Raw genomic sequence first — 11,808 nt, 5'->3', positions numbered from 1 at the left:
GGGCACATTCTAGACTAGATCTCTAACATTTGTGACAACACCTTTTTCCTAAGTCTTCATGATTGGTGATGCTCTCCATTTTCATCTGGAAGAATCAAGGAACTCCCCCCACCATTGATTTTGGTAGATCAACACACGTTCTCAGTGGAGATATAAAGTGCCAGCACAGCCAATGAGCACAGGGCATATTTGCATAAAGGGCATCCTTCTTTCACTCTGGTGGCTTTAAAAAAGGGCAGGGAGAACCCAGTTGGTAATTTCCTTGCTTCGGGACACCAAACTCCTCTAGAGAGCAAACCATGGCCTCAATGCTGCTATTCCTTGCACTTCTCCATTTCTTCCCAGGTAAGAGAGTGGAGAGTTCACCTTCATATCTGGACTCTGGACCAATACTAGAATCTATTTGTATTGCGTTTGTGGTTTTTTATAGTTTTAATTGATTTTTAAAATTGTTTTTAAAATGGCCTCATGTTGTTTTTGATTGTTTTTTAAAATTAGTTTTTAACATGTATTGTCTTTTCTTACATAAAAATTGTGCTGTAATTTGTTTGTTGTGTTTTATATCAATATGAATCGAATTGATCTGAATAGAATTAAGAAGCACAGGGTTTAGAACATGAATAGAATTTAGAAGCACGGGTAGAATTTATGTGCTTTCAGTGCTTGTTTTTTTTTTTAAATGTTGTGCGGTTGTGAGCCATCCAGAGAACAATTTGTTATGGGGCGGTTGATAGATGAAGTTTATCATCTATTTATTTACTTATTTATTTAATAACAGGAGTTTTTGAGGTCATCCACACCATCAAAAACTGTGTTCTACCCGGGGTTGGGGAGCTGTGTGTGCTCCCAATTTTTGGTTGTGTGGAAGCAAGGTCAGAGAAAAACCTGGGTAGAAAGCCAAGCACAACTTTCTTATCCTAGAAACAGACTAAGACACTGTCCTCACCCAGACACCTTTGTGTATTGCATGCACAGAGCAACTGAGCACATGTTCTTTTCTTGCCTAAGTGGAAGGGAGACTTGGGTCATAGGAACGTAGGAAGCTGCCATATACCGAGTCAGACCATCGGTGCCTCTAGCTTAGGATTCTCTACCCAGACTGGCAGCGGCTTCTCCAGGGTTGCAGGCAGGAGTCTCTCCCAGCCCTATATGGAAGATGCTGCCAGGGAGGGAACTTGGAGCCTTCCATATGCAAAAGCAAGCAGGTGCTCTTCCCAGAGTGGCTCCATTTCACATGCACCACCAGTGGTTCACACACACGTGCAAAACTGGGCTGGGCTCCCTTACCCCCGTTTTGCACGTTTGTGTGTGTGTGTGTGAATAGCCTCAAGGTCTACCTCATGGACATTATAGGAGAAACCTGGAGAAAACAGCAGCCAGTTTAATGCAACAGACACTTTTTTTTTTTTGGTAGTTGGTGTGGCAGGACTGGAAAGCCAAACCAGCGCAGAAGCAGAGATTGTGTTTCTAGTGGATGGTTCGTGGAGTATCGGTCGACCTAATTTCAGAGCAATGCGCCATTTCCTGGGCAGTGTTGTTGACGCCTTTGATATCGGTCCTGATAAAGTGCAGATTGGTAAGTCTTGAAAGAGCAGGGTATCTATGGGTTTATAGCTTCAGGACAATCACTTGGTCCCAAAATAAGTAAACGCAAACAACTGCAATGAAGAGATACTCTCTCTCGTCCTCAGCGGTGGCCCAGTATTCCGGAGATCCGAGAACGGAATGGCACCTCAATTCGTACAGCACCAAACAGACTTTAATGGATGCAATCGCCAGGTTACCATACAAAGGAGGCAACACCCTGACAGGTAGGAATTCTCTTACTGATTTCCCCATAAGCGGCACTGGAAAAACAGGATATACAATAATACCCTATTTTTGCACATATGTACATGGGGGGATAGAGGTTTTGTTGCATCTGGTGAAAGGGGGTGTGGGGATCTAAATAAGTGCAGGATATACAATTTTAAAAAAACATAAAATAGCTGTCAGGGAAGTCTCTGAGCCTCCTCTCTGCACGGCTACTTACATTCAATTTATTACATTCAATGCTCCCTCTAACAGGGATTCCCAGATGACGAGGACTACAATTCTCAGAATCCCTAGCTGCAATGGCTTTTGGCTGGGAATTATGGGAGTTGTAGTCAACAACCTCTGGGAATCTCTGTTAGAGGGAACACTGATTACATTCACGAGGGGAGAAGTCCTTCCAGCAAAGGCAACATGGAGGAGGAGGTGCACAGAGAGACCCCCATCTTCCCTAGGGTTCCCCAGCTTCACCCCCAAGTTCCCCTGTCCTCGAGATTGGCAACAAGTTCCATTGGGAAGGCAGATGAGGCACTTTCTGGCATATGCCCCACAGGTTTGATACAGGTGCGAGATATGCAGGTACCACCCCCCACAAGTAATGGCTTTCGGCAGGGAATACTTGGGTGCGGGGTATATGCGCAAAAATATGGGATATGGTCCTGTAAGTGGTTTTCTTCAGATATCTTATGCTGACCATCATATGTTCTTTGTTCCTGATCAATGATCGGTTTTAATTGTTTTGTGGTATTTGTGAAAAGCCCTGAGCTATTTTGTAAGGGCGGTCCAAAAATCGAATAAATAAAATAAATAAATAAAATAGGGTGGACTGTGCAGTTTGCATATTATTTATTATGGTTGCGAGGTGAACAGGTTATGACTGTTCAGAATGCTGTGTGAGGGGACTTCCAGGGCAGGTGACAGGAAAAGAATGATGGACAGATATCATATTGTAATACTTTCTCCAGCCAGGGGGAAAGGGTTAAACACCCCTTCCCCATTGCTACCCTGGTCAGACTGGCACCTCTCCTCCACAATTGCATTTCAGTACAGAAACAATAGAACAAGAGAACAATCACGGATCTCCCATGTAATGTGCATTCTGAGGGGGAAGGAAATTCCTTTCTTGGGGAGGGAAGTGGCCAAAGGCTCCCCTCATGGCTGCACGCCATTGCAATGAGTTCCATATGCCTTGCATCGGTGCCCTTGTGGTTCAGGGGATACAGAGTCAGTGGCTCATGTTATTCTTTATTGTCAATTCTATAGGGATGCCTGTATTAAATTCCTCTCTTAAAAATATTATCCTGGCCATACAGACCAATTCTACTTGGAACTGTTGCTGTCGAATTTTACATTTGTTATCTCTATTAATGTGGCCAAGTTTTGTTTTGTTGCATCCAAACTTCGTAGAGCTTGTACTAGCAACTTGAATATTTTGGAGACTATAAATGTTTTATTCTTAAATGTATTTTTGGTCTAAGACCGTAATGAACTTACTCCTCTTCCTCCTCCTCAGCGCAAGTAGTCCAGAGCCTTTCTGTTCTCCAATGAATGCTTGCCCCACTTTTGTGTAGGCAACTTTTTAGGCAGAAAACGATGGCTAACAAATAATGAGTGTGTGTGTGTGTGTGTGTGATTTCAGGAACGGCTTTGAACTTCACCTTAAGCAACCACTTCAACGCACAAGCTGGTCTGAGGCCTGGAGCTCACAAAATTGTTGTTCTCATCACTGACGGCAAATCTCAGGATGATGTTAAGGCTCCAACTGCAAGAGTGAAGGAAGCAGGTGTAGAGCTCTTTGCTGTCGGTGAGTCTTATGGGGAGTCAGGCAGTCAGTATAGATATGGGTTGAGAAAAAAGTGGAGCAGTCCTCAGAATGTTTACCCCAAAGTAAGTCTCGCGGGATTCAATGGGATTTTATTCGTTTGTTTGTTTGTTTGTTTGTTTGTTTGTTTGTTTGTTTAACATACTTTTATACCGCCCAAAATGTAAGTCTCTGACATAATTTGTTTAACTGAATATATGCTTTAAGGACTGCAGCCTGAATCACTGGTTACCACACTGTAAGGCCGTACACAAGACCATAAGAGAGGTGGGGAGGGCGAGCGGGGGGAAGGCAAAGACAAACCTACCTTCCCCCCAGAAGAGCAACAATCTCCTCTTCAGTGTGCCATTTGCACACCCACACGATCCATGCTGCTCAGTCTTTGAAGCCATTCACATGATCAAAAAGAGTGTTCTCCCCGGGCTTGGGGTGTGTGTGTGCTCCCATTTTTTGGTTGTGTGGAAGCAAAGTAGGAGGAAAACCTGGGCAGAAGTGATTGGGTGGAAGCAAGGTCGGAGGAAAAGCTACCCAGGTTTTCCTCCTACCTTGCTTCTACACAACTGAAAATTGGGAACACACACAGCTCCCAAGCCCAGGGAGACCACCATTTTTGATTATGTGAATGGCCTCTCTGTGTCTCTTAAAAACGTGTGCACCTTCAGCACTATTCAGGATGGATTGGCAGGAGCACAAGGGCAACCATGCTCTTCCCAGAGCAGCCCCATCCCGTCGGGGGAACCTCTTACAGTGCTCACATGTAGTCTCCCATTCAAATGCAAACCAGGGCAGACCCTGCTTAGCAAAGGGGGCAATTGGTTGTGTGGTTGCTTGCTATCGCAAGTCCAGCTCTCCTCCCATAGTTCAGCTCTTCTTCAAAAGACCAGCTCTCCTCCCATGATTTGGCTTAGGCCAAATGGGTGCTGAATTCCAAAGGAAATTCAAGAAAGTGCTCTGACGACGCTTGTTATTTCTTGTATGACATAGAAAATGCATTATCGAAAATCCTTAGGTTATTTCAACTGCGTCCCACCTTTACACTTTTTCAGGTATTAAGAATCATGATGTAACTGAACTGCGTGAGATTTCATCAGACCCAGCTGAGACTCATGTTTACAGTGTTCGAGATTTCAGCCTTCTTGGCGATATTGTGGATGACCTCACTAATAATTTGCGCAACAGCATAAAAGGTACAGTAGGCTTCCTTTTTTCTTTCCATGCATTTTCCAACATGTTATATATGTGGCACATCCATGGTCCCCCGCCCCTCGCATATTTATTTTTAAAAATCTAATTTGTACTGTGCATCTTTACGATAGGAAGACAGTGGCTTTGTGATCTTTGGGAACACAGAAAATGGATTCGGATCATTCATCTTGCTCTTTCTTTTTGTAAAGGCTTTTCTCAACCACATTTGACTCAGCCTGCTTCCAAGTCTATCTCCCTGGGCCAAACTGCTAAGCTCTCCTGCACTAGCAGCAGTGTAGGTAGCTGGGGCAATTTTAACTGGTATCAACAGAGACCCGGCCAAATTCCTCGCCTTCTGGTCTATGGCACAACTGACAGAGTGGCGGGAATCCCGGACCATTTCACTGGCTCTTCCTCTGAGAGCATTGGCTATTTGACCATTACGAACATCCAACCTGAAGACGAGGCTCATTATTACTGTGCTGCCTTGGAGAGCACATATGGCAACAAGTGCCACAGTGACACAATCTAATGAGGAACTGAAACAAAAACCTCCTCTCTTCCTCCCCAGAGTGAGGAATCAAGAAGATGAGGAAAGGAGAACTTAATCTCTACCTAAAGGGGTTTGAATCATGGCGCTGGACTGGATTCAAAAGCTGTCTGGAGACATCATCAAGGAAGGACCCCCTACCCAGCAACTCATCCAGCAACTCAACCACAGTAGTGCTGATCTAAAAAGTGAAAAGGGGAGTTTAATGCATTGATGAGGCAAATAATTCATTCATTCCATGGAGGTGCTTTCTGTTGATTCCTGGCAGTGGAAGGTGTCCTTATTATCTTTAAATATATATATATATATATATTTCATTGTTTATCTTTGTGATTGGTGGTGGCCAACGCTCTAGAAGTGCTATCATTCTCCCTGGTTGCTGGCTTTGTCCAGCCACCATTTCTTTCCCATAATGCCTTGAGAGGTTTCCTATGTCATGACGTGACATCATTCCAAGAAGACTTCCAGAAAGAAAAAAATGGCTGTGCCAATGGACCCATGCCGAACCTCCCACTGAGATCTGGATTTGAACTGTCATCCATTCCCACTTTTGCTGTGTTAGGATCTGGCCTAATTCCAGGCAGATATCTAGGAAACATTGCCCTGGAACCATGGCCAATGCCCCATGCCAGTCTGGAACTGATCTCACAGGAGTTGGGAGCAGTGAATGTTCCCTGTAACAGGGATGCCCAGATGTTGTTGACTACCACTTCCATCACCCCCAGCCAAAGACCATTGCACTTGGGGATGATGGGAGTTGTAGTCAACAACATCTGGGCATCCCCATTACAGGGAACACTGATTGGGAGAGCCATAAGAGCATCTTCATAAGTTGTGATGAAGCTGTTGATCGGGAGGTGGCTTCTTCTCTCTGCTGGGAGTCAGGGAACCAGGGATGAAAGTAAGAAGGATAAAGATGATTGACCATTGGTAGTTTATCCATCCCTCCACATCTGAATCCAGAAAACCAGTTCCTCCTCTTTCCCCCTCCAGTATCCAGGACTGCAGGGAGATTGTAGCCCCCCTCCCCTCCAGCAAGGGTCCTCGGGGTGAGGCCGGCGGAAATGCAGGCCACTGGAGGACTGATCAAACTACAGCAGATCCAAAAGTCTTTTACCTTCACTCGCTTAAACCCTAAAAAAGATAGGCACATTCTTTTTGAAGGGAGAAACAAAAAATTGTGCTTAAATTTCCCAATGAAAGAAGCAGGAATTAAAGATGCTCAACTTTGGCTGGATTGCACCCTGCAGTTTCATTTAAGAACATTCTGCTGAGCTTCTGTGATGCCTGATATCCCACCTTTAACCTCTAGAGGGGGATATCAGTTCAGTTTTCCTACATTTGGCATCATGAGATGAGCTCAGAGACCAGCTGTACACCTGTGCCTGAGCGCTGATGTGAAGCAGGACAGCATTCAGCATGCATGAGTCCTCATTCTGGGCCTTACTGGCTGAGCTCACTAGGGCAGAGTGATCAGGTTAGCAGTCATGGGATAAGGGGACAAGTACATGTGTGGATTGCTAACTGTTTGAAAGACAGGAAACAGAGGGTAGGGATAAATGGAGAGTTTTCGCAACAGAGGAAAGTAAGAAGTGGGGTCCCCCAGGGATCTGTACCAAGACCGGTGCTTTTTAATTTATTCATAAATGAGCTAGAAGCAGGGGTAAGCAGCAAGGTGGCCAAATTTGCAGATGATACCAAACTCTTTCAGGTAGTGAAATCCAAAACGGATTGTGAGGACACATACAATAAAAACACAAAACACATTAAATCATAACAGACAAAAAAGAAGAAAAGAAAATACAAGATAGAATACAAAGCAGCTTTAAAACCCATTTTAAAATTAGTTAAAAAATCAGATCTGATCTGAAAACCAGAATTTAAAAGTCCTGAGTGAACAGTATTTATTTATTGTTCAATTTTTATACCACTTTTTATAAGGCATCCCAAGGCAGTTTACAAATACCAGATATTCCTGTTATCCTTGTTGAAAAACACACACACCCTTCTTTGCTATTCCTCTGAATGGCAGAGTGAGTTAAGCTACCAGAGCCTCATTTTCATTCCGGAGAAAGCAACTTGCCTTTCGCCAGTGTTTTAAGGTCTCTCCTTTCATACACATTTGTCCTGGGATCATTGCATTAACTCAAGCAATAACATGTTCTTGATGCTGATATGAAGTTTTGACAGAGTCAAAGGCCTTATGTCTAATTTGCATAAAGGCTGTCCTCCTTCGGCTGTAGCAGATTTAAGAAAGGACCTGTGAGGTCCCACATCCACCCATTTATTTCAGTCAACCTCCTGTAGAGAGCTCACCATGGCCTGGGCTCTGTTTTCCCTTGTCCTTCTCAGTTTTTATGCAGGTAAAGGCCGAGAGGATGCACTTCCCATGGGTCATTGGGCCAACCACAGAAATCTGTTTATTGTGTGCATTTTGTCATGGGAACATCATGGTTTTCTGATATCTGGAAGCAGAGGAAATGAATTAAGGTCATCTTTTTCTCTCTTTCTCTTTGTAAAGGTGTCCGTTCTCAGGCATCGCTGACTCAGTCTGCCTCTGCGTCTGTATCTCTGGGCCAAACAGATAAACTCACCTGCACAAAAAGCAGTTCTGGCAGCTGGGACAGCTACTTTGGCTGGTTTCAACAAAGACTTGGACAACGCCCTCGCCTTGTGATCCATAGCAACAGCCAGAGGGCAGAAGGGATCCCGGATCGGTTCAGTGGTTCTGCCTCTGGAAACACTGCCCATTTAACCATCACTAACATCCAGGCTGAAGACGAGGCTGATTATTACTGTGCTGCCTGGGAGGGCACCGGTGGTAGCAAGTATCACAGTGGTAGAGTCTAATGGGGAACGGAGACAAAAACCTTCTCTCTTCCTCCCCAGAGTGGGCAGTCAAGAAGACTTCAAAAAGAAGGATTTGCTCTGTGCAAAACTGGTTTCATTCATGGAGTTGAAATGGACTGAAAGGCCATCTGGTTCCGTTTCTTTCTTCAAAGTGAGACCACCCCTCCCCACCCACACAGAAAGACAGAAGTGCTGATCCACGTGGTCAGAAAGGGAGTGTAGGATCTTGGTGTGCTAAAAAAAGCACAACACTTTTAAGTTTCATTGGGGGGGGGGGTGGTGGCTTACTCGGTTTTGGGTAATAGTTGTGGGTGTCTTGATACTTTTTAAAAAAGTGTATTTCATCTCACAGTTGTGTGGTCTGTGGTCTTCACATCAGGAGTGCTGGAACTGGAAGAATTATGTGTCTGTCCAGCCACCATCAACCCCCCTTCCCTGCATAATGCCCTGGGAATTTTGCTGTGTTATAATGCAGCATCGTTCTAAGAGCAGCCTTTATGCTGTGGCAGTGGATGTGGAAAGGGAACGTCCCACCGAGATCTAGAATTGCTCTCACAGCACTTGGGAGGGAGAATATGAAAATGCATATCTTGGCACACCAGCTTTGTAAACTGGGGAGAAGCAGCCAGTGAGGAGTGTCTCTTTCACTCTGCTCTTAGTCAGGGGGCCAGGAAGGAGAACAAGGGGGCACAGGTGATCCAACACATGACAATTTGACCTCCCCCTGCCTATATTAGGCTGCAGAAACCAGATAAAGGCTGCATTTGTATGTAACGCAGAGCTGGAGTTGAAGGGGCCGGTGGTTAGGGTTAGGGTTTCTTGGAGCTCTGTTTCCACTTGGATAGCAACCAAGGTTCATTGGTTCATTGGAGGTTCATTGGCTGCGTGGGCTGTCCTTCATGAAAGAAGGAAGTGCACACAGCCAGTTTTCCCTTCTCTCTGCAGTCTCCCCACTCTCGTTTCCGAATTTGGATGTAATGGAGAGCTCCCTGGCTGCAGCTGAGTGCCAACTGAAAGCACTCCTTTAGATCCGAATTCGGACAGGAGGGTGGGGGCGGAGCGGGGAGTGGAACCATGGGTCCATTGGACCAGTGGTTCTGTGTGACATGTGAATGTGGCCTAACACATCTTCTCCGGGTTCCCCCAGTATCTAGAGCTGTGGGGAGAATGTAGTTCCTCCCCTCTCCAGCAGGAGTCACTGTGGTGAGTCCTGAATCATAGGGCACTGAAATGCTGACCACTGGAGCCCTGAACAAATCAGGGCCAGCTCAATAGCCCTGATGCACCCAACATATTTGGACACCTGAAGTGGGCTGAAAGATGCTTCCACTCTCATTTCCTATCTTTTCTCCCCCCATCCAATTGCCGCCATCACAGCCTGTGTGACTCCAGAAACGCTGAAATCCTCCTGCAATCTGAGCAGTGACTCGGAGAATGAAGGTACCTCCTGATGCCAACAATCATCAAGGCACGCCCAGAGCCTGGACAGGAGCATGTTCAGTATACTCGTCTTTCTGTTCTCCATCACAGTTTTTAGAAAGCGTATTAAAACTTGGCTTTTTACCCAGACTCTTATATGATTGTCTCTATTGCTGCTTCTTTGTATATTGTATTTTGTATGGTTTGTATTTTATGCTTGTATTTTAAATTTTTAGTCAGATTCATGCTTTTATATTTTAGCTTAATATTTTTAATTTGTGTATTTTTATAGTCTTGTTTTAATGTTTATGTGAACTGCCTTGGGATTGTTTTAATGAAAAGCAGTATATAAATTTAACAATAAATAAATAAAATAAATAAAATTTCTGTTCACTGAGGCTTAAAAATGGAACTCCCACACACAGTTTCCTCGTACCAAGAACATCGTCTGAAATGTTGGGAAGGCCTTGAGATGCAGGCATCTGAATTCTGTCCAGAACTGACAAGTGTGTGCTCTTGCCTGGAAAAGGAAAGTGAGACTAGCCCCTCTGAACCCCACACTGCAATATGTCCAACCGGGCATGCACCCTTTCTTCTTGTTCCTCACAGCATTTTTCTTAGTGAATTATCCTAACGCTCATTTTCACCCTGGGCAAAGCAAAGTGCTTTCTTACCAATCTGTTTAAGGATCTCTTTCATGCAGGTTTATCAAATGATCTTTGGCATTATTAAAGCACAAAATATCCTCAGGGGAGATATGAAGATCCGGCACAACCAATGGCCAATGGTCCAATTTGCATGAAGGGCGTCATGCTTTAGCCACAGAGGATTTAAGAAAGGATGGGGAGGCTTACCCACTACTTACCTGTGGACTTCAGAAAGTGCAATTCCTCTAGAGAGCTCACCATGGCCTGGGCTCTGTTGTTCCTTGCACTTCTCCGTTACTGCTCAGGTAGGGGTGCGGAGGATTCATTCTACATGGCTCTCTTGGCCAGCAATAAATCTATTTGGTGTGGGTGTTTTGCCATAGGAACATCATGCTTTAGTGATATTTGAGAAAATTAAAGCATGCTTTTTGGTCTTTCTTTTTGTAAAGGTGTCGGTTCTCAGAGTGTGACTCAGCCTGCCTCCTCGTCTGTCTCCCTGGGGCAAACAGTGAAACTCTCCTGCAGCAAAAGCAGTGAAGGCAGCTGGTATAGCTACTTTGGCTGGTATCAACAGAAACCTGGGCAGGCCCCTCGCTTTTTGTATTACAGCAGCAGGGGAGAAGGGATCCCAGATCGGTTCACTGGTTCCACCTCAGGGGACAATGGTTACTTAACCATCACCAACGTTCAGCCTGAAGACGAGGCAGATTATTACTGTGGAAGGTGGTACAGCACTGGTAGCATGTCCCACAATGGTACAATCTAACAGGGAACTGAGTCAAAAACCTTTTCTCTTCCTCCCCAGAGCGGGGAATCAAATTACACTAAGAGAGTTTACCATGACCAGCACTTCAATCTGTTTGAATCACGACACTGAAATGCATACAAAGTCCGTCCAGCCCCATTTCTTTCCACAAGTCAGAACCACTACCCAAATCTCCTCACACAATCCAGCAGGAGTGTCTCACAAGCATTGCCCATGGTCCTCAAAGAAGTTTCCTTGTAAGACCAAAAGCACCAGATACATCCGAGGAGTGAGATCGGGGCACAGGAAGTCCATTTTAGGAGGAGTTCAACATGGATGAGATGTCATGTGCTAATCCTCTAGTTGTGCTGGGGTTATATGGCTCAGGGAGGGCTGCAATGTTTCTGCATTGCAGGAGCATTGCCAACCTTGAAGGCTGCACAGATTGGCATGGGACAATGCTCCCTGTATGCGCCTTGACCATTATGGTTGGGGAGGAAGATCATCAATGGGTTTTAGGCTCTCAGGTTGCTGTGATCCGGAGTGTGCATTTAGGTTAGGAACTTGCTCCTTGGATCATGAGTTGTTACTACTCTCACTGTTTAGGTGGGTGGAAAGCCAATCCCCATGTTCCTTGATTGGATTGGATTAAATAAAGTTGAGCACCTTTATCTCCAGTTAATAGCAATAGCAATAGCACTTACATTTATATACCGCTCTATAGCTGGAAGCTCTTTATGTGGTTTACAATGATTTAGCATATTGCCCCCCCAACATT

The 11,808-nt window shown here is 44.9% G+C and overlaps 1 protein-coding gene and 1 gene segment (V, D, J or C); both read left to right on the top strand.

Annotated features, from left to right (window-relative positions):
- Positions 1 to 281: 281 nt before the first annotated feature.
- On the top strand, positions 282 to 5,395 carry LOC128338035 (collagen alpha-1(XII) chain-like). The gene is made up of 6 exons (XM_053279897.1): positions 282 to 345; positions 1,415 to 1,576; positions 1,692 to 1,811; positions 3,452 to 3,616; positions 4,681 to 4,821; positions 5,391 to 5,395. Exons 1-6 carry the CDS (start codon positions 300 to 302, stop codon positions 5,393 to 5,395), a joined length of 639 nt encoding a protein of 212 aa, XP_053135872.1. The 5' UTR covers positions 282 to 299.
- Positions 5,396 to 10,513: 5,118 nt separating this feature from the next.
- Positions 10,514 to 11,051, top strand: LOC128338034 (immunoglobulin lambda variable 3-19-like). The segment is given in 2 exon segments: positions 10,514 to 10,590; positions 10,735 to 11,051. Coding segments are annotated over 2 exon segments (363 nt in total).
- Positions 11,052 to 11,808: the final 757 nt, after the last annotated feature.

The sequence above is a fragment of the Hemicordylus capensis genome, chromosome 15 (genome assembly GCF_027244095.1).
Source record: "Hemicordylus capensis ecotype Gifberg chromosome 15, rHemCap1.1.pri, whole genome shotgun sequence".
Taxonomy (NCBI): domain Eukaryota; kingdom Metazoa; phylum Chordata; class Lepidosauria; order Squamata; family Cordylidae; genus Hemicordylus; species Hemicordylus capensis.
Note: the sequence above shows the minus strand (reverse complement) of the source record. Positions and strands in the feature narration are given on the sequence as shown.